Source organism: Pomacea canaliculata, linkage group LG14 (assembly GCF_003073045.1).
Source record: "Pomacea canaliculata isolate SZHN2017 linkage group LG14, ASM307304v1, whole genome shotgun sequence".
NCBI classification, from domain to species: domain Eukaryota; kingdom Metazoa; phylum Mollusca; class Gastropoda; order Architaenioglossa; family Ampullariidae; genus Pomacea; species Pomacea canaliculata.
In genome coordinates this window covers 3,862,220-3,884,111 of record NC_037603.1, presented here as the reverse complement: position 1 = coordinate 3,884,111, position 21,892 = coordinate 3,862,220, and the positions used below count along the sequence as shown (strand labels likewise).

Genomic DNA, 21,892 nt, shown 5'->3' with positions numbered 1-21,892 from the left:
AAAGCTGTGGTCAAGAAATATTTACACGTGAAAAATACGGCGTAATTACGAGTCCTGTTATGATCAGAACGGAGGATGTTGGTGGGGTGGTGGAGGCAGATGTGTTTAAATGAAGACTACATCATGGGTACAACTCTGCAGACTGAATTTTGTATTTTTGTAATTAAGTTTTTAAATCAAAACAGTTCGTTTTCTTCTTCCACCCTCCCCTCCCCTCACCACATACACTTTCCGGGGAGAGGATTTTGATGTTTGAAGGAATGGAAGACAACAATCGAAAAATGGACGACGGAGATAAGATCTTTGACAACAATATACTACTATGCCATTTCCACTGACTTCTGTAGTTTATAACATTCACATTTTTTCGTCTGTGGCTTTTACAGCAAGTGTACGCAGGATGAACCACACCATGGCAGATAGTTATACTTCGTGTCAGCCTAACGGCACCATTTAACTATCGACACCATGCTGATGACCCTTGACTCCTGGAGTGATTCGATCAGACTTGAGCTCTCAGAAGACTGAGTATGTGACAGTAATAGCTTCAGGTTTCAAATAAGTGCTGACGTCGACAATTCTTCTCGATAAAGGCACAGAAAAAATAGGCAAATAGTTACTTGCATACAATTATGTTATATTTGATTATTTACTTCACTTTTGAAACTTTCTTTGAGTGATTTGAGTTTATTTTGAAGGTATATAGATTTTACTGTTGGCGGTTATGGTTAGAAGTTAGTAGTGTTCTGCTTGGTTCTTTAGCAGGTTCATTTCTGCGCACCCTACACCAGGAAGCATAAGTTTTTTCTTATATCTCAGTGTCTCTGATCCCACACCCCAAACAATGATAGATACACATTTTAGGGTAGAGGGAGGGGATTGGTGCTGGGGTTTTAAATAAACGGCAGTTACCCGAAGGACGGGTTCACGACATTTTAATATGATTATTAATGCTCTCGCACGTTCAGGTCGGAAAGGTGACATTCTTGCCCATCTATAGGCACCTAACTGATAACAGCTGACACATGTCCTCTTGAATGTGGTTTGCTGCTGTTTCGTCTCGTAGTCTTTGGGGTTTGTACACTACTCCAGGCACAGGATGAATACCAGCCTGATAAGGGTGTGTGTAGACATGACTGGGTCACGTAGTGGAGTCAGTTCACGTAATAGCATGCAAACGCGCTGGACTGCTTGCAGACGAATTTTCCCCACGTCAACTTCTAGAACGAGGCCAAAGCACAAATTCGCTTCCGGTTTAACTATCAACTTCAAGAAGATGGCCGATTGGTTTGAGCATGCTGCTGTTCACTAGCTGGTTCGATTCCCGTGTGACGCAGCGTACTTCCCCTGTTGACCCAGCTTTTGAATGGGTACGTAATCCTGAATAGGGTAGGGGTAGGGAGTCAGCTAGGGAAAGCAGATAGATACCGCCCTCATAAAATAAAATAAAGAAATAAATATTTGGCCCGGTGAAAAGTGCGGTCTTAATGTCTTAATTCCCCGACTACACTTTTACTTACCTTATTAGCAGACAAGAAACCGAATAATTATAGATGCCTTTGCCGTGTGCGTAAGACATATGATGAAGAAGATAGCACTCACCTTATGTGTACAAAATACCTGTGCTTTTCGAGATGATTTTCACGTAAAACATGGCACCAGTCTCAGACTTACCCAAGTTCAGTGATAACAGAGACAGACCTATCGCCTGCAATTCTTATGGCTACACACCTGACAGCTTACCATGTTCAGACTTCGAGTTCGGTTGGTTGTTGTTGCTTTTGTGGGATAGGTGGGGGTGTTAGGAAGAGGAAGGTTGTCTGTTGCGAGTATCTGATTATTGCAACATTTCAGGCTTTTCGCTGTCTCCAATCCTGTCCGATGGGCAAAAAGCTCCTGAAGTCGCGAATGTTGCACTGAGCAATTACCTACTCCAGTTCCACGATCCAATTCCTTTATCATTTTATTTCGCGCATAGAGGTGAACGGTTGACGAGAAGGGCTAGACATTTCAACGATTATTTTTGACAAAATGTCTGACTACCTCTGCGATAGAAAATGCGGATTTCCGATCACATAGTATGTCTTCCTTACGTCCTTGCTCTTCCCTTTCCTCTCTTGAGGTTGAGAGCTAAATCCGATTTCCATCTGTGGTAAAGCAAAGCTTGTAAAACATTTATTGTCATGTGCAAGCGCGCGTGCACGCGTTTTCCTTTGGAGCTTGCAGGTGTCTTTGCACCAGGATGTTAGCTTTATTATATTCAGTGGACTGACATATTTTCTTGAGCAAAATGGAACTACATCATAATGCTTAGTCAAACTCTAACTGATTAATTTTTTTAAACATTGAGCGAGTGAAGAAATTGGTGTGCTACGAAGAAAACTTACCATGTGCTACAATATTCTCTTGTATTTCAATATTCATCCCCTCCCCTTTTTAACACATGAAAAATGCAGATAGGTTTAAACAAAAAAGGGTGTTGGCTGTTTCAGCATTGAACAGTATCGACATTAATGTTTTTTTTATTAGTGCCTTTTCGCTGTGCATTTCCTTCTTCACCTACCCCACCCTCGTTTTTGTTATTTTGTCTGATCGCAATAGACAACAAAAAAATAAATTTCCTCCTCCTCCAAAACAAAAAAAGCAAACAAGCAAAACCTAGTAAACACTGGTGGATCTCATTCCCCTCTTTCAATTTTGCCTTTTGTAAACGTGCACAAGGTATAAAATCTTTTGTTTACGTGTAGGTTTTGTTTTTGTTGCAATGAAAACTTGTATAATGCGCGATGTACTTGGAAAGCAATAAAAATAGTCTTGAAAATTTACGATTTTGATTTCCTCAGTTCAGCACACGTGTGTGTGTGTTACATTTTCAGCACCATTTTCTATACAATTAAGATGGCGATAGCTCACACTACTCGTACTACACTGTAAAGTCAAAGGTGACGAGATCCGACCCTGTGTTTCAGGCAGCGCTATACCCACTCCCACCTCCTGCTGGTGAGGATCCACACGCGCCTTCCAGAATTTCCCGACTTACGCAAGAGAATCGATATCTATCGCTTTCATTTCTACGATCAATGGCTTTCTCTACACTCCTCCCTACCCCTTCTTCTCCCTTCTGTCTTAGTCCCCCACCCGATTTTTCTTTTTTCGCAAGACATAGCCAGAACTTGACCTTTGACTTTGCCGGCGAGTGGTGACCTTACACTGAACGCCATTGGGACCAATAGACACGGGCGCGGACATCGAATACGATCCTCCGGAGAGAACGAACGAGCCGAAGTGATTGAGAAATAAGTGGAGAGAAACACGAGAGCTGACTGGGTGGAAGCGAGGGAAGGAGGACACGTGCACGTGCTGTTGCAGCAACGGATGCTCTCTGACAGCAGGGGCGTGAAGATGTCCTGACTTGATGCTTGGTTGTAGGAGCCTGTCTATGGAGGTAGCTGAACCCAAGGCAAACCCTGGAGGTTGGAGGCGGGCGGGGTATGGTCCTTGGTGCCAGCTCGCGAAGGACATGGAGCCGCCCGTTGCATTTCATACAATTTTGAGTTTTGAATGGTTTTTCTGTTGTTGACTGTCGGGAGTATTATTTCTGATGCTTTTTGTATCTTACTGTCTGCTTTGCCGCTAAAGGATTTTTTTCTTCTGTATCATCATCATTCCTAATCATTGACAGACAGTGAAGCTCAAAGACAGTTTGTGAGATTATTTTTTAAATTATTTTTAATATTTGGAAAACGAGTTGAAGCAGTTCAGGGACTTAACTGTGAAGAAACATCTACCCCCCCCCCCCCAATCCCACCAACACACACAGAATGACATCGGAATCGTCGTCAAGCATAGTCTTTACACCTCTAATCCATTTCTCTTTTTTTTCCCTTCTCTTTGTTATCTGGGCTTCTATTTGCTTTCAGATTTATAAGTTTAACTTGCTTGGGAGAGACTGTAAAAATATCCATGTGTTTGTGTGAGAGATTGTTAGGTTGCCATGCTCTTACTCACGTTTGCCATGTATGTTGAAATGTTTTGCTCATTCAAAGCCATATGTTGTGTGACCCAGAAAAAAAAACTGTTGTCTATTATATTTCAGTCTATGAGCATGCTGCGTTATTATCAACAGTGTACAAAAACCTCACTGTTGTTTGTGTAAGATAGCCATGAGAGAGCGGTAGAAGGCTCTAATCACAAACAGGTTATTAAGTGTGCGAGCACCGCCTTCCAAGCAACGGTGTCGGCCTCGTACAGACGAACTGTCATTACATCTGATCACCTTGGTGAAAAACATTGCCGACGACCCGATAACTATGTATACACATATTAGTGTGTGTGTGTGTTAGGATGAGTGGTGAGTTCCTGTCGCAGTTATTTGAGTTGGATTTTTTTTTAATGTGTATAGTCACCTACGAAATTATATATTGTGGGCAAATGTCGTGCTTTTGTGTTTTACTTCAGAACAGTTTACTAGTACAGCCCTCGACACCTTTCGTGATTTATCCCTGGTACGACCGTCGCATCCGCTTTCTCTGGTCTTTCCTTCATGCCACCTCCTCCCAACTTTTTTTTTGTCATCTCGTCTTTCGTCTCTCTGTCCCTGTCCCACTTTCTCGATCTTCCCCCTCCTACCCCTTGTGTCAAGTAATACAAATCGCTACAGTTAACGATTTCCCGCCGATCTTTTCATTTGTCAAGCGTCGTTTCATTGTCCTTTTCTCGGGACACCTACAGCTTTCTTCGCGTGACGGACTCACCTCTTCCTCCTTTTTTTTCTTTGAAAAAAAAAAAACCAAACAAGGATCCGGCTCACACTTCGCCACAGGATGTGCACGTTGTCAGATTTACAGTCGTCAGCGCGCACCCAAAGGTCAAGGCAGGCGCGAGAGGGCGTCAGACGAGTTATCGGAGTCTGTAATCGCACCATGCCCTGCTCGCGTCGTGACCCCTGAACTCGCTGACGTGTTGCCGATACGCCGAGTCGTGCGTTTGGGCGGCCGCACGTGCTGCTTGCTTGCAAGGATGGGTGGAGAGGCGTAGAGCTGGTGGGTGAGGATAGGGAGCGACCGAGGTAGGAAGGGTGGCCGGGTGAGAATGGTGGGGGTAGTAATAAGAGCTTAGCTTATCAGACAAACGTGGTGAGTACAGGTGATAAGAATGAATGAGTCATGGACACCAAAACCTGTACCCTTTGATCTTTTCCCGGTCTTGGTTTCTTGTTTCCTTTCTTTTGTTCCTTTCATTCTTTTATTTTCGTTGCCTTTCATGATGAAAGCGTGACAGTACGAAGTATTTTGGAGACTTCACTATTAGTGTAAATTGTTCAACAATTGTACTCCTGTCATCGCAGTCAAACTGCCTTATCCACTTTTGTTTTCATGACAAGCTAGGAAGAAAAAAAGACCTGGGTCTGCGTAAAATTGGAGACCAACCCATCTGCCAGCTAAGGGTCACTTGATAGGACCTAAATCGGTTGTATCTGACGGTCTGCTTCAATGATGTCGGAAGGAAACAAAGATTATCTTCACGCTAGAACGATGTGCTTCACCAACTTGTTGCGCCTATCGGACTAGTTCTGATGTGAGACAACAGGAAGTCACCAACCCTTTTTTTTTTTTTAGTTTCATTTGTTCCTCATACAGTTTCATTCTAATGGAAATTCTGTCATGTATACCGAGTCTCAAATGTCACTCTTGTTGGTGCTCCTGGTGCCGGTTTGTTGAGCACCCCGAATACCCAGTTTGCTGAACTCGTTTATCGACTCTAACGTGCGTCACCTAACGGTTTCCACGTGGTGTTCCATCCTCAGTCTTTTGATTGACTGAGCAATTCTTCAACATTACTTTTATAGGCTGACGCATTCTCATTCTAAACTAGGACAGCTGTGGAAAATGGAACAAAAAAATGCATTCTAAAATGGGAATAGAACATCTTCCTGAAATTTGATTCTTGTCAGTTTGTTATCGGAATGTACAGTGTTGTGATGAAAAAGTTTTTAAATGTGCGATGCCTTGTAAAAGAAGCCCAGACTTTGGTCTTGTGTCTCCTGCGCCCTTGCAGTGTCATCTTCTCCCACTGAAATGGGCCGACAGGTTGGTTGTAATCCGCATTTCTTTTAAAAACATTTTTATTGTCTTATTTACACTCGTCTGTTAACAATACTAGTCCTATATTCTCTTTTGCAATGCTTGTGAGCCGATTGTAGCTATTATCTTGTCAGAATAATGTCACACAACTGCCGACTCTCTACCTCAGGGGGCATCGGTACACGAATCATGTTGCATTCACCTTCTGTCTTACTTGAACAAACCTCTCTTCTTTCTCTCCGCTCCTCTCATCAGACCATGAAAACAACAATTCATTTCCACTGTGTTCGTGTTACTCTTGAAGATTCTTTTTCTTAGAAGTTCTTATTACTCCTGACCATTCTTTTTCTTAGAAGACGGTAGTCACGTGTCCGTAAGGGAGGAAGAGTAGTGGTGCTTGAGATGGATTTTGTTTGTGAAGTTCTGTAAAGCGCTGTAAGCCTGACTTTAGTTGGAGAACCGCGCTATATAAGGTTACTAGGACAAAGGTGCATGGTTTCACTATCGTCAGTAATGATAATAGTGATAATAATTTGTGCATAATAGTCCACAAACGAATCAACAGTTGGCCATAACAACAAAATAACAAGAGAATCAGCAAACAGATGGCGTCGCGGCCAACCTGCACAAAGACAACAATGCTGCGCGTGAAGTTATTTCCAGTTTCAAGCCACGTGACTTCTTCCTGATTGCTCGGCTGATATACCTACTGATCCACACAGGACCAAGATAAGTGTGGTTGTATACGATGTTTTGGCAACGACGGTAGATAAAAAAGGGGCCAACGTAAAACCGAGACGGTATTTATAGAGGCTTCCTCTCCCGGGTACCGCGTTTACACCTCCTTCTGCCCTTTGTGTCTTAGATAATCTCTGCGAACAGGAGGGTGGAGGAGAGGGTACAAACCCGGTAGCGCGTGTCTTATTTACGAGGTGTGTAAAACTGTCGGGTCATCGACTTTTTATTTTCGGGTCGCACGTGCACGTCACCTGTGACTAACGAGCAGGATGACGAGTGGTCGTCAGCACTCCACTGTTCTCCAGCAGCTTTTATTTATTTTGAATCGTTTTATTGTCCCTTCTTCCATCACTTTTTTCTTTCCGCTGTACTCATGTTGTTTTTTTTTTAAAAAAAGAGTTGTGTGTTAGTATGTGTTTGCTTATATCGTGATGTCTATGTTTTTGGGTGTGTGTGTTTGCTGTGCCTTTTGTTGTAACGGACCCCTTTGTTTTACAGACGTTACAACACACAATGATTTGCATACACACTATCACGAAACGCGTGTCAAGAAATAGAAGGTGTCATTAAGTGGAATAAAAGGGGATCAATAACATATAAACACCAATTTAACTTATTATGTACAAAAATGACACTGCCAACCTGAAGTACCAGTAAACAAATAGCAATGAAAGCTGAACATCCTTTCTAGACGGACCTCCGCCTGCTCTAGTGCCTCTCAGGAAAGCGATAGAACTCAGAAAATTAAAAGCTGCGAGTTCTTTGCCCGTCATTGTTTGGTCCTGACCCTCAAATTTAACCCCGAAGGATATTTTTTTGCTACCCTTTTCACTAAACTACATGCAGTAACATCCGCATACCCTTTCGTGTTGCGGACAATCTAATCATTTGCTCGCAGCAGTTATTTTCTCCGTGCATGATGTAGAACGTCTCACCCATAAATGAGGTCTGGAGATTGGTCTGCCTTTAATTTTATTCTGCTTTGACTAGTAGGTGAAACCTTAGTTTTTATTTTAATTAGTTCCTTGACCAACTTGGCCGTGAGAACATGACGCAAGGTTTCTCGACTTTCGAACTCTTTGGGCAAAGAAAACAAAATGGTGTACGACCCCGTTGGCATACCCGTTTATCAGCTACTCGTTACAGGAGATAGGTGGAGAGAAAAGGAAAAAGGATATTGCTCCTTTCAGGGTAGAAAGACCCTTTTCCTGTTTGCAGAGACCACCTCCATACTCGACAGCACCCTTACCCACCTGACTGGCGAAACGAGGCCGGCCGGAAGGGAATCCACGCACGATCTGATTGGCTGACTCGGGGAGCGCCTTGCGGGTGCGCGTTTCCTAGAGAGTTGTGCGCACGTAGGGGTGGGGATGGGGCTTCCCAACGCTCCTTGACCCCAGTCTGTTATCATACTCGTCACCGGTTCGATGGTCGTCTGTCTTTGCCGGACAACCTGCATGTGTTGGGGGGAGTGCTGCAGCCGGACTGTAGATGAGAGAGGAGGAGAGGCTGTGGACGCAGCTGTCTGTGAGAGAGCTGGCAACGTGGACAGGCCACATGCGGCAGGACGCGTCGCACTTAACGGTGACAGGGCGAGCGGCGACACGGCGACACAGGGTGGCGTGCGACAGCAACACGTCCCGTCACGCACCCACGCGCAGGGCATGCCGGTAAGACTGAGACACTTCTTGTCAACCGCCATTCTGACCCTCCACGCGCTCGTGTGTGTGTTTGAGATAGCAAGAGTAGGGGGACACTAATGTAATTTGCCGGTACACAGTACCCGTATCATCGCTTCTCTAATAAGGATAAATAGTAAGGGGAAGGGGCGGGGCCCATCGAATGCCCTTCAGGAGATTTTCATGGGCTGGGAGTAGCAATTGAGAGATTTGCTTATTCCAAAGGTATTATTAGTGGCAGAGAACTGGTCTCAGGCAGGCTAATAATAATAATAATGAAGATTTATATAGCCTTTTCCAATGATTGGCTCAGTGCTTTACAGGAATAATATACAGACTGAATCACCATCATGCATATACCAACATTCGCATATACTGTAATGGACAGGCTCACTTCTACAACATACACAAAGTATATTACAGTCACATTATGCACGCTCATGGTCAGGGTCATGGTTACAGTGAAGTCGCTGTTCTGAAAGATGTGTCTGAAGTCTGGACTTCATGGTGGTAACAGAATCAGAGTGACGGAGGCCGACTGGCAATTCGTTCCAAGTTGATGGTGGATTCTGTCCATATCTTTGTCTTAGCTGGTGGGACCCGAAGAAGCTTGGTGTCAGATGATGAGCAAAGAAGTCGCGCGGATGTATAGATGAGAGTGAGTTCGGAGAGGTACTGAGGACTAGTGCTAGAAACGATGGAGTAAGGTGGTTTGCAGGCTACACGATACCCGATTGGCAGCTAGTGAAGAGAGCGACTGATGGGTGATGCATGCTGCCATCTACAAGGTCTACGGATGAGGCGAGCAGCATCATTATTCTCGATCCTTTGAAGTCTGTGAAAACGATACTCGAGAACGCCAGCCAAAAGAGAATTACAATAATCAATCCTCGAGAGCACAAAGGCACAGACTAGTTCCAGTCACCTGCACTGGCTATTCAGCGCACCCGAATTAGCTGTTCCACCCTGATTGTAATGATCTTGCTGTTTGAAGTAACTATAGACGCGCCCACTTGTAGGGGGATGGTAACACACGAGAGGGAATGTGAGGGTGGTGAGGAGGGAACGTGGGGTTGGGGAGGAGGGAGACAGAGCGGGTACACAAAAGCGCGTTACGTCAGGTCTTCTCCAAAATACAGCGACCGTTAAAACGGAACGCGAGGCCGGTGCTTCAGTTTATGACTTGGCTGTCAGCCAGGAGGTGGGTTCTATAGTCTCGGGTGGTGGCGGCGGAGGAAGTAAAAATAATTAAGAGAAACATTATACCCTTACCCAAACAAGTTGCTTTTGACTTTATTCACTTCTGTTTGGACAACTCCAAACAGGGTGTTGGTGAGTGAAGCATAGAGCGAGGGTTCAAATAGTCGAGGAGACTAATTTTATGTATGTGTGAAAGCTTCTAGAATAGTAGTACCACCGTACCTGCCCTGATTAACAGTTCGATCAATCGATATGATTAATTAAGATGTCGACTTGGTGGTTGGTGGTGGGTTGTGGAATGCTGGCGTCTGCTCTTTACATTGCTCGCAGCCGTTTCTTTGGAACCGATAGGTTTGCTAAGAAGACCCAAAGGATGTGACCAGGTGGATAAAGCAAGGCGCTGAACCAGGTGATCTCTAGGTAATACCGTTAATACAGCTGGCTCTTGTTCGGGAAAGATTCCCACACCTTGTGAGTTTTTGACTTGTCAACAGTCGCTTTTCATTAAAGCGCTTCCTCGCCACCTCCACGGCTTTTTAATTGTTCATTTTTTTTTAAAACAAAAATATGGAAAACTTTCTGATCACGGTTTGCAAAAGTTTTACAGAAAAGTTCATAAACAAACTTTGCCACACTTGGTTAAAGATTTGTCCGTATTTATTTGGTTAAAAAGGGTGAAGAAGAAATCACGTAGGTTTTCACAGCACAGAACAACACAGCCAGTTATTTGTCCATGCATCATCGTTATAAATGCTTGCAGGAGAAAATGGAGAGTCAAATTTATGCATGAGGGCGAACCAACAAAAGAAAAGTGTGTGTATGGGGGGGGGGGATATTTCATTGAGCAGCCCCCTTCCAAGCACGATCCCAAGCCAGCGCAAGTTCAGCTGCGGTCATAAACGATGACGAAATGCATTTTATGTTTTATAGGGTTATTTTGGTTGTGGCGGACGAAGAGCATTTTCTCTATTTTTTTATTCCTTATTCAAACGTGGGCTATTTTCAAACGTACGATTCGCTTTTCTTTCCCCGTCCTTGCCACCGTAAACACAATTTATTCCAGAAAAATCTAGGGTCATCCCTTCTTTTCTCGCTGAATGGGTCTAACACGCATTTTGCTATACCCATCTCCAAATGGAACCTAGGATGCACCCCCATCTCTCTCTCGTGCCGGAATTTTTCGTGAAACTTGAAGGAAAAAATATTTACAAGAAGGTACTACCCGTGAGTTTCCGTGGGTGGTCTATAAATGATCGGCTCTCCTAACAACAACATCACCAGCTTGTGTCTATTCCCAGACGCGCCCTCTTGGATCCTCTGGGAGCAGTGCTGCAGTAAACAGTCGCAAATAGAAACCGGAAGTCGGGTAGGTTTAACATACAGTCACGACGCATTAAAGTAACCTTCCTAAACCTGGCAAACAATGAAAATCTTTAGTGGTCTGTTCACACTGCAAGGTGGGCAGTCAGTTTTTTGTCTTTTAAAGTTTTATCTCCAGTCTTCTTTGTTATGTTGTCTTTTTTACAGGAAGGTGGGTGGGTAGATGAGGGATGAGTAAGATCGGCCTAAAGATCGGTGAAATATTTCCCAACATTTAGGGGAAGTCGACGGTCGCAATTAGCAAGTCTACTAGTAAAACTAAATTAATTAGCGAAGTCGACTTGCACTTGAAACCTCACGTGCAAACCAGCCTAGATGTAGTTTGGCCTGCAGGCGGATGGACATCTTGTATATATCCGCGGAACAATGTCAATAGGCACGTGTAACTAGACTGTTCATTCACACACTGAAATCTCAGCATAGGAGGACTTTAAAATAAAACACATTGGCATTCATAATATATATATCATCGCCTCACACACAAAAGTTAAACAAAAACACATTCCCGTTGTGATTAGCTTCCTGTTAAAAACCTATTCATTAATTCAGTTTACAACCTCTCTGTTTCATTGTGTTTACTTATAAATAAATATACTACTTGACATGCATGCCGAGTTCCTCCATCTTCATTCATCGTCGAGGATTGGCTGCCTGGGTTCAGATCTCGTCTCGGGCGCTGTGTTCTTTCTATGCGTGTAGCATCTGTTTACAGGGCTGGCTGATTTGTCGCGATGTAGTTGCCTTAGTGTTTCTGTGTTCAAAAACACATATTCCTCCTCCTTCTCTTCCTCCTCCTCCTTTTTCTTCATCGTCGTTTATTAGGTTTATTAGCAGCTAAACTCCTGATCTTACCAGGCGTTTTGAACCGAACACAGACTTTGAGGAAGGGTGTGCATGTGTGTTGATAGGGGTAGGGGAACACTATCACGCGCTGGATGCTTCTTCACTCTCTTAATACATATTGATTCGAGGGCGGAACGATCGTCCTGACGTCACCAGCGTAGGTGGCGTTTCTCCTCTGCGCCATCCACCCCCGCCTCCCCCACATTCTCTTACACAGCATCGCGCGGCGTGAAAGTATTTCTATAAACAACTCTTGGTCATCGATCACCTCTTGCGTCACCTCACAGAAAGCTTCGTCTGTGCGCAGTTGATGACGGCACAGCCGTTACTGTCGTCACAACGTCCCTTCTACGTCACGGCTGTCGATCGCGGCCAGACCAGACCCCGACAGTGGAGGGATGAGTGGTATAGTCGATAATCTGTTCCTCGGATGCAGGAATATCTCTGTTCCTGGCTGCTCCTTACACCTAAACCGTACCCGCCATCGCCTTGTTGATGTGATTCGACTTTTTTCTTTAAAACAAAAGATCTTGATTGCTTTTGCATATTTGCAGACCTGTTTATTAATTAGTACGAGTTCCATGATCATTATGGGAAATCTTCAAAACTATAAATTACGGCTAGGGCTGCATATCACGATTGTTTTATCTTTAATTAAAATCACTGAACCAAGATTGCAATTTTTCCGACTCGGATTACTTATTTGTTGGCAAGTTATTACATGTTGAATATCCTAAGGTAAACATGTTTGATTCTGTCTGTTGTCTTCTTTGTGTTCTTAACTTCTTGACTTTTGCGCACCTGCGATTGTTTTCTTAAAGCAGGGATCAGTAAAGGTTATCGCACGCTGTCGTTGATGATAATACACGAGATAATAGACGAGTGATAGTATGACAAGGATAATGTGCCAGTGATAACAGGAATGAATATCAGGAATGGAGGGAACTCAGTCGTGTTATTGATTTCACGCCGTCCTGAATACGTTATTGCACAGGACGACACCTGCATCACAGATAATTGACAAGATACTGATGTTTGAAACGACTACCACCGCGCCATCTGTAGCCTACGCCGGCAGCTACAACTTATTAAAGGCTTACACGAGTGCAGAATGAATATGTTGAGTTCATTTAAAGGTACTAGTTCCCCAATTCTGAGTAAAATTGTATATTTCCTGTAGAGAAAGGTCTGAACAGTGGACATTAACATTTGAATATGGCTGTTAGGAAAAAAATAAAGAGATTTTTTCCCCCTTGATTTCACAAATATCACCTTGCTGGTCATTTAGTAATGATCGAAGCTGTCGCATTGGCTCCGACCTTGGGTAATGTCAGAATGCAATTTTAGGTAGACTGAATATTTCTTTAAATTATAAAAACATGGCCGACGCGTGTTTGTAATAAATTAATTATAGCTGTACATTTTATTCACTTCTGGCAGCTTTGGACTTACTTGTTTGTGTGACCCGAGTTCGTCTTTAATATGCGAGGCATGTAGCTGACTGCCATAAAGCTCGGCCTGCCGACGTGCACTTGTGTCCGTGGTCGATGTCTTCTAGTCCAAAACACTTGTACAGAAAGCCACGCAATCTGTTTAGTTCCACCTGACATTTTGAACTACGGAAATGCTCGACAAATGGGTCTTCGCTTGGTCTTGAATGTTGAGACCTTACGACTCTGTATTAAAATGGTATTGGTGGACATTCAGCAGGTGGTGACTACTTCTTATGTAAAAATCAAATAATAAAAATAATAAAAACCCAGTAAACAAAAAAACACGTAAAATTGTTTTCTTCCACATACTGATTGGCTTTTGGTTGGAACAAGCCGACCATAGTGTTTTGCGAAAAAATGGATGAGAGATAGAGAGAAAGAGAGGGTGGAATATTTTAATGTTTTAGCTTCTAGCTCCAACTGGCATTATTTTGAAATAATTTACCAAATGTTCATTAGTAAGAATATTAGGTCACGTGACTGAATCCGTACATTGCTCTTTCTTTTCTTCTGTGTTCCAGGCGTGTCTTAAGGAGGGCTACTTAATGAAGCAGACCAGTTCGTTCCAGGTGGGTTGCGGGTGGACGTCTTTGTGAACCGTCGATACCCGTGGGCGCTGTTCGCTGTACTACGATATCGGTGCTTGCTTGCAAGAGACGCTTACCTATTTCTTCCCTCCTTCCGCATGTATAACTGCCTTGCCCTCCCCTCCCCCGCCCCACTCCCAGAAACAAAGACATTATTGTTGTGTGTGATATGTGGGATCTGTGGTGAGTTGCAGGATTGGAAGGTTCGGCTCACACTGTCTTGAAGTGCCGCCGCTGCTTGTCCGAAGGTCAGCCAGGTGTCTCTCAGTGACCCGAACTCTGCCACGTAGTAGCATCACGGACGTGTATATAGGTAGATTGCTGTCTGTCTGCCGAGACCAACGCTTAGCCTCATGCGGAGTTATCCGCTGTTAGTCTCGGCGAGCCTAAACAAAGAATGTGACTAGACCGGAAGCTTTGTACACACCTGCCTCGTTTTAGAAGTTAATCTGAAATGTGAATAAGCCGAAAGCTTTGTATACATCTGGTTCGTTTTAGTAGTTAACTGGAAAAAATCGTCTGCCAGAAGTCAGTAATAACAAGTTCATGTAGTATTTTGAGACACCAGACACGCTGTGAGAAACAAGTCTGCCAGATAGCTCGTGTTTGAGATTTGCCTATGTTAGGTCACGTGACGTTGCTTGAAATTAGCGTGTTTGGTCTGGTGCTAGACGCCTGTGCCATATTAGTGTGCTAGGTGTCTGATTAGCGCAGTAGGTGAGACTAAAGGATTATCCAGATGTGCAGTGCAAGGAAAGATTAGTCTGTAAAGCATGGCGCCGGACCAGTACGGAATAAATCCCTTATTCCATGGGATTCACGCCATATTAAGGTATCTAATACAAGAAAGAAAGCATAAAAGGCATTCACTTCGCCGACTCTAATGTCTGAACCAGCGTTTACCTTTGTGCACGACCCCGTTTGTCTGCCTGCATGTCTCCACAATCCCTCAATCGCTCCCCCATCTTTCCCCCGTACCCTTCTCATCTGTCTTTGCGTATTCTTCCTTGTCACTGACCCTGGAGCTGCATCCTTGGCACCGTCTTTTATCCTGAGACAGACTGAGAGGCTGGAGTTACTGTTCATGTTTAGGTCTAGACCAAGGTCTAGACTCCGCTTAGCGGGGTAAACCCAGTGGGGTGCCTCTTGCTCTATCCCTTTGTCCACCTTGTTTCCCCCACACCCTCCTACCCTCCGACTGTTTTTTTTCTCTCTCTCCCTCCTCGCGTCTTTGCGTATCCAACGACTTGAAAAATTCTCGTATAATCACCGTCATGTCCGCAGCTGACCTAGTCCTTTTTCATCTCCCCTCACCTTCCACCCACAGCCACACACACACACACAGGATTATATTTAGTATTTATATCTGCTGTAGTCATGCACAGAGCTCGCTTAGTCTTGAGTTGTTGCCCTTGCGTTCCTTCTCCCCCGTCTCTCTTCCACCAACGCCCGTGTGTAGGCATAAACTTATTGGGTATACATGGGTACGCCAGTCAAACGCCAGTGGACGCGCTAGCCAAAGATATTGAATGAATAATAAAAGCGCAAGGGAAGTAAATACGATTTGTCTTGATTTGTGTGCTAGTCGCGATGCTCTCCCCTTACCTTACGCTCCATAGCTTCCAGTGCTAGACTTGCGATCAAGACTTTACAAAACAAATTGTTTTAAAATCATGATCGTGCACACTTTCAAATGTTTAGAATTATAAAATTCATGTGGTTATGGAAGCAGTATACGGAACTCGTAAGATGATGAAGGTGACGACAATGATGATAATGAAAGTGATGGAGAAATATTAATTCGACAAAAGTTCTAAAACCGCACTTTGACAAATATGCTCGATGTGTACGTAGATTCTTTCGGGCATTATATTCGTGAACCGAGACTATTTTTTTTTTATATGAACTGAGTTGTATCGTTTAAAGATAGAGTTACAGTCTGGTTCCTCAGGTTCGGTCTGCATCTACGTTCTTCGCTATATACTTAATAATTAAATTATTTATTATTATCTTTTACTCCAATATTTTAGTCGATCACAATTTAATGTTTAGCCACCTATACTAAAAAAAATTTGTGTTCGTGTTTGATTGTAGAGATGGAAAAGACGATACTTCAAGTTGAAAGGTCGCCGACTTTACTATGCAAAAGACACCAAGGTAAGCTCGTTTCGTTCCCACGCGCGCGTGATTAACGTAAGGTGCAATGGGCAGGTTGGTGGTGGTGGTGGTAGTAGTAGTGGTGTGGGTGCACACCCGTATGATCTGTACCTAAAGTTTGCCTTTTCGTCTGACATCCACCTCGTTAGAGTTGTCCAGTCAGTTCTCCACTGGCTACGATAAATCTCTTCCGTCTTTAGGCTCAGCTCGCTCTCGTCCTCGAGCCACGATCATAATGAAGTTAGCTGGATGTTAACGCCTGGCAGTCCTCGAATGTTCGCGGAAGATCGGGGCTACAACCTATTTGTGCCCGGAAGTTATATTTCTGCTTCCGGTTCGTGGTTCCCTCCAAAACAAATTGACTTCGGGGTCATAATTGTGCTATCATTATTGTTATTCCTCATTTGAGCGTGAACTCAACAGAGGTCACATCCGCAGTTGCGGTAGTTGTAGTATGGTCCAGTCTGTGCAAGTACGGCGCACTAACCGACTGTCGTACGGGGGCCACACAGTACACACGAGGAATGGATGAAATATGGTGTACCATTGTAGGTGGTAGGGTGGTGGTGGTGGAGAGGGGCGAAATCTGATATTATTCTACCCTTCGACCTCCCCTTCTCCCTTCTTTTTAATCGTTTCCTTTTTTTTTTCCTCGATGCATATTTTGGCATCTGGAAAAATCCCCTTTGGGATTGGCTGGTCCTGTATAATTTTTATCACGATGACATGTTGCTTACTTTTTGGAATTGGTGAGTTCGTGGAGCAGATGTTTATATACGCAAATAACGGCAGACTGGATACTAAGATATATATATAAACACTAATATATACTTTGCAGATAACACGTTTATTCGAGATGCTGCTGACTTGATGGATAATAACAAACGAGATAAAATTAAATCTGGAGGAAAAACATCCAAGTTCTTGTAACTCTTTCCCTTCCTCTTCCGACAAGCGTAAAAGCAACTTAAAATAACCGTCGTTATCTTGCTGACACGACGAGCGTGGAGATAACAAACCTCTTCACGAAAAGAAATGTCGAAAATCGAAGTGTGTGTCTTAGTGCAGGATGTTATTTCCGAAATAAAAGTGGTGGTAGTGTTGAGGTAGGGGTGGGGTTACCCGTACACTTTAAAAGTATCGCATAAAATCTTCAAGAAAATATCGAAGTTTGATTGTTACACTCTTTTTAAGGATGGCATTTAAACGAATTTCTTACTGAAAACTCTTGGTCTTCATACAACTGTCAATCGTCAGTGAGCCGCTCGGGGTGTAAGGGGTTGTACTCGCTTCTGATGTCGTAAAAGTGGTAATTGAGGAGAAATAGAAGAATGTCGTTCGTTCTGATTTTTGAAATTTGTTTTCTTCTTCTTTTTCTGCCTGCATGTATGTCTTGTTCCTCATTCTGTCTCTCTCAAAGAGACCAAGTCTGTCTATCTTTCTCACAAATACTGATGCTCTGCCACCCCTTACTGTGTCCTTGTAGTCATCACAAGTATTAGTACATGCACTCATCGCTGAAAAAAACAACTGAAGAACCGGTATATTATTGATAGTTTTATTTTCCCGCGGGAAGACTGGTAGGCTCCTCTTTCCTGCCTAACTCCCCCGATGGTGCTCGCTTTCATTGACCTTTTACGTGAAAACAAATTCTCTGTGGCTCCTTCGATGCCGATAAATTTATGTCTTTGGAGGTCGATGTCATAGGCTGGGTCCCCAAGCTACAATCTTTGTCATAAACTAACCTTTGTTTAAATGATGCCGTAACTTGGGTCTTGGCCATCAACTACTTTAAACTTTTTTTCCAGGGGAGGTGAACTTGAAATTTTACTCTCATTCAGAAGTGTTTCTTCGAGTCGTCTAAAAGTTTTTATTTTTTAAAATTAGTAAGGGAAAAAAATTAATAGATGACAAGTATAGAGAATAAGATGAAAGATAAGGCACGAGGACCAGAAACAAAAAGAAGACGGTATCATTACATTTCAAAGTATACAAAAATTATTTTAATTATTTCTCTCTTAGTTCTTTTGATATTTTCTTCAACCCATTCTTGTAATGTTAACTGCTTATGATGTATCGGTTCTCATGTTCATCCGTGTGTTTGCGCGTGGGCGTGTGTGCATGTGCGAACGGGAACTTGCGGATATGGGTATAGGATGCGTATTTATAGTAACTTTCTACATGAAATTTAACTACTTATAGTGTATCCGTTATCTTATAAACATTCTCGCTTATTCGTTCTAATGTTCTACATCCTGCCACAAAGATTGTTTTGTAACTTTAATAACTTTCCTCGTAACAGAGTTCAACAGCAAAATTTTCTAAAAGGCGTGGCTTGATATGCTCATAAATTCTATGAAATGAAATGAGAAATAAACATTTTCCCTTAATTTCGTTGCAGTCGGCTTTGTACGATGACATCGATCTCTCCAACCTGAGCGTCGCCGAGTGCAGCACCAAGAACATCAACCACAGCTTTCAGGTCAGTGCTTTCTCTCTCCCTCCCTTACATCCTGGACTTGTGGGCGCCCTCGGCCATTGTGAGCAAAAAATTATCTTTGAGGGAAGGGTAGGAAAGGAGTGTTGTTATTTATATTTAAAGAACAGCGGCCAGAGATTTCAGCTCCGAAGATTGCGAGTTTTGCCTACAATCGTGGAGATGCTTCTTGGCGCGCAGCCCACTGCGGGCCGTTGGTGGCATCCCGTCTACCAGCAGAGGACCGCCCAGGCTGCTGCTGACATGTCCACGTGTCCATGACGGAGGGAGATTTGATTGGGAAGAATGTGTGGGTAGGAGTTGGGGTATAGATTTTTATGTAAGTGTGATCCCTGTTCTCATGACTGAACAAACTTTTTTGTTTCGTGTTTCCATTAAGGCTCACGGAAAGATTTTTTTCTCTTCATGTCCCGCCTTTCGTTAACACCAAACTTTTTTTGTACCTACATGATTCATTCAAGGAACTGACTGTTGGGTAAACTCTTGAAGCTTTTACTGACAGCTTGCGCAGACGGGTTGGCATTGTAGTTAGAATGCTTGCCACTCCTTCTCCACCCCTACCTCACAAAGAAAGAAGGAGAGAAGGAAAAAAGGTGAAATAGATGTCGTACCTGTGTTAGGAGTTGAGGGACGTACGTCAGTTTCCCTAACGATAAACTTCACGGAAATAGCTTTACGCTGGATGTTAAATCAATTTGTCGATGACAGCGATAAGAGGCAAGCGACGGGTACCTTGGGCTTTCCTTGGCGTGGGTCATCACGACGGAGCAGTGGATCTCCTCCAGGTTTCCTCCCACCGTTTTTTTTTTTTTTTTTTATTTATTTTTTTTTTTTTTTGTGGTGTGCGCCTGGGGCCTGTTTCGCGAGATTAGGAAACAAGTACATCCCAGCACGTTTGTCTGCATCGAGGGTCAGCCAAAAGAAGAGGAAAGATGTCTCGGTTCTTATCTTTGAGTGCTGGTTGGTTTTTAGCGAGGAATTCAGTTTGCGTCAAGTGATGTCTCGTCATCTTTTTCCTTCAGCTCACCTGATCTGTACCTGCAGTATTTGTCTACCTGTAAGTGTGTGTGTGCGAGAGAGAGAGAGAGCTAACGAAAAATGTTGTTCCAGGCCGTGGCTCTACAATGGAGGAATTTAACACAACTCCATAATTTTGAAGATGAAGTGTTACAGTTGATAACATAAATGTCAATCAAGTTCGTGTAAACATTTTATCAGTAGAAAATAAATTGTAAAAAAATAAGCATTTGCCTTTATTATGTTACTGACATTAAGTTAGTTTTACGATGTAGTACAGCCGTCTGGGTGGCATCGCAAATAAGGTGTATGTATCCACGGATGTGTATAGGTGGATTTCTGTCTGGTGGTTGACTAACATGAGGGTGCAGATTAGTCGCCAGATGGCGCAGTCTCTGAAAGGGGTGCAGTGTAGACCACTGTGGCGCTCTTTCTCATCATATCCCTCCAACACCCAGCTCCAATTCAACACAGAACGAGAGCGCTCGGCTCCAAAGTCGTTAAACTGGCCAATGTTTGGTACCTTGCAGGAAAGACTATCATGCCACCCGGGCTCTGGTCACGTGGCTTTCGTCCAAACCATGCTTCCATCATTGTTCCCTCATCTCTCTCTCTTCCCCTCCCCACATCTTCTGTACATGTTGAGATGTCCGCAATGTAGTATCATAAGAGAAAAGTAAATTCTTTTCGTCAGTCATGGAGTATTATATCTGTCACGTGACTCGTCGTTCGAGGCGAGGAGGAAGAAGGGTGGAGAGCGTGTAATCGACTTCTCGCATCTCGAGCACTTGAAAGAACGTTTGTCATTTCCGGTACACTTGAACCCAGCGCCATGCCCCGTTCTGGCGATTGTTCAGCCAGTTCCCTTTCAGAACCCAGGAGGTCGTCGGTTGATGTATTTCAGATTTTTCAAAAAAAAAAAAAAATCCTGTGCGTGGATGCCAGTGCAATGCATTCCTGCCCATTGAAAACACAATTATGTTTTCTCCCCTCTCCCGCTTCCCCCTCCCAGGGTAAAACAACGGCCTTCATATTGCACCAGGTCTCATTGAAACATTAACATCCTCTGTGACCTGTGTCAGCCTCCACTCCCTTTCGATCGCGTGTTTGGGGTGAGGGTGGATAAGTGATGATGGTGGTGGTGGTGGTGGTGGTGTCGTTTTACTCTGACGTCAGCGGGGAAGTGTTCTGGCGGAAGCAAACAGACTGTTGATGACAATCGTTGGCACCGGATGCGATACTGAAGCTGACTTAAGTACGCCTGCCCTTGCAGTGCGAGTGGTCAGGTGGCACAATGGTTAGCGCCTGAGGATTGTCTGACCTGGGTTCGAATTTCGTCGAGGGCACTCTTTTCTTTCTCTGCATGTGGCAGAGTCAGCTGCTTTACCGTGATGTAACCTTAGTTAAAACATCAATTAACTCCACCTCCCTTCCATGTATCGATAACATTTACCGCCATTACTTTGCCTCACTTTCTGTTGTTTGTTAGTCTGCAGCATTTGTTAGTCCGTCGCTCCGTACGATGCAGCTCGTCTCGTCTCCTCCCACCGTACCGACTCCAGACCACCCTCAGTCCAGAACTTCCCGTTCCTTATTATTTTGTCTCCACTATCACTCAGCATGCACTCGTTCCATGTAGGTTTTCTGGCATTATTCTGTCTGCACCAAGTTCTTTATTGACATTCCAGGTTGAAAATTACTGCACCCTAAAACGCCCGACAATTTTACAAATTTAATCATGGTCGTTCTTTTCTCGGCGGGGTCAACATGTATGCATCCAGGAATACCTGGAAGATGTTGCGAAAAGGGGGATGAAATCGTACGGAGGTGAATCCTTGGAACCAGTGTGATCAATCTGCCTGCAAGTTCCATGATATTGATGTTCGATGCCGTGCGATGAGAGAGAAAGATTAAAGCGTGGGCAGAAAGACGGGAGGTGGTCGGAAGAACGAAAACTGTTGTCCACTGCCATTTATTGCAGATGATGATGGAGGAGGAGGAGGAGGGTAGAGGGAGGAGAACTTTGCTGATTGTGAGCATGTGCTGCGATGTACTCCCTGACGAGGGATTCACGTGCTGACTGCAGGCTCTCAGTTCAGTGTTTCCTGGAGCGCGGCGTTCAGGAGGGTTGATCGCGTGCAACAGGCGGCCATGGCCTCGCTGACCTCTGCACTCCCCGGCCCTGAGGTCACTGGCAGTCATCGCCCTGCAGATGTCC

General features: G+C 43.9%; 1 protein-coding gene across 11 annotated transcripts in view; it reads left to right on the top strand.

Annotated features, from left to right (window-relative positions):
- LOC112555152 (diacylglycerol kinase delta-like) overlaps positions 1–21,892 on the top strand; it is a 95,121-nt gene that overhangs the window by 5,804 nt on the left and 67,425 nt on the right. Inside the window, exons 1-4 of one of the 11 annotated variants that reach the window (XM_025223402.1) lie at positions 6,063–6,089; positions 13,938–13,985; positions 16,098–16,160; positions 18,562–18,642. In XM_025223402.1, coding sequence (XP_025079187.1) covers positions 6,078–6,089; positions 13,938–13,985; positions 16,098–16,160; positions 18,562–18,642 — 204 coding nt within the window. In that variant the 5' untranslated portion in view covers positions 6,063–6,077. Of the gene's footprint in view, positions 1–6,062; positions 6,090–8,177; positions 8,492–13,937; positions 13,986–16,097; positions 16,161–18,561; positions 18,643–21,892 lie in introns of those variants that run through there. The other 10 variants (XM_025223392.1, XM_025223394.1, XM_025223393.1 and 7 more) reach the window with 10 other exon arrangements.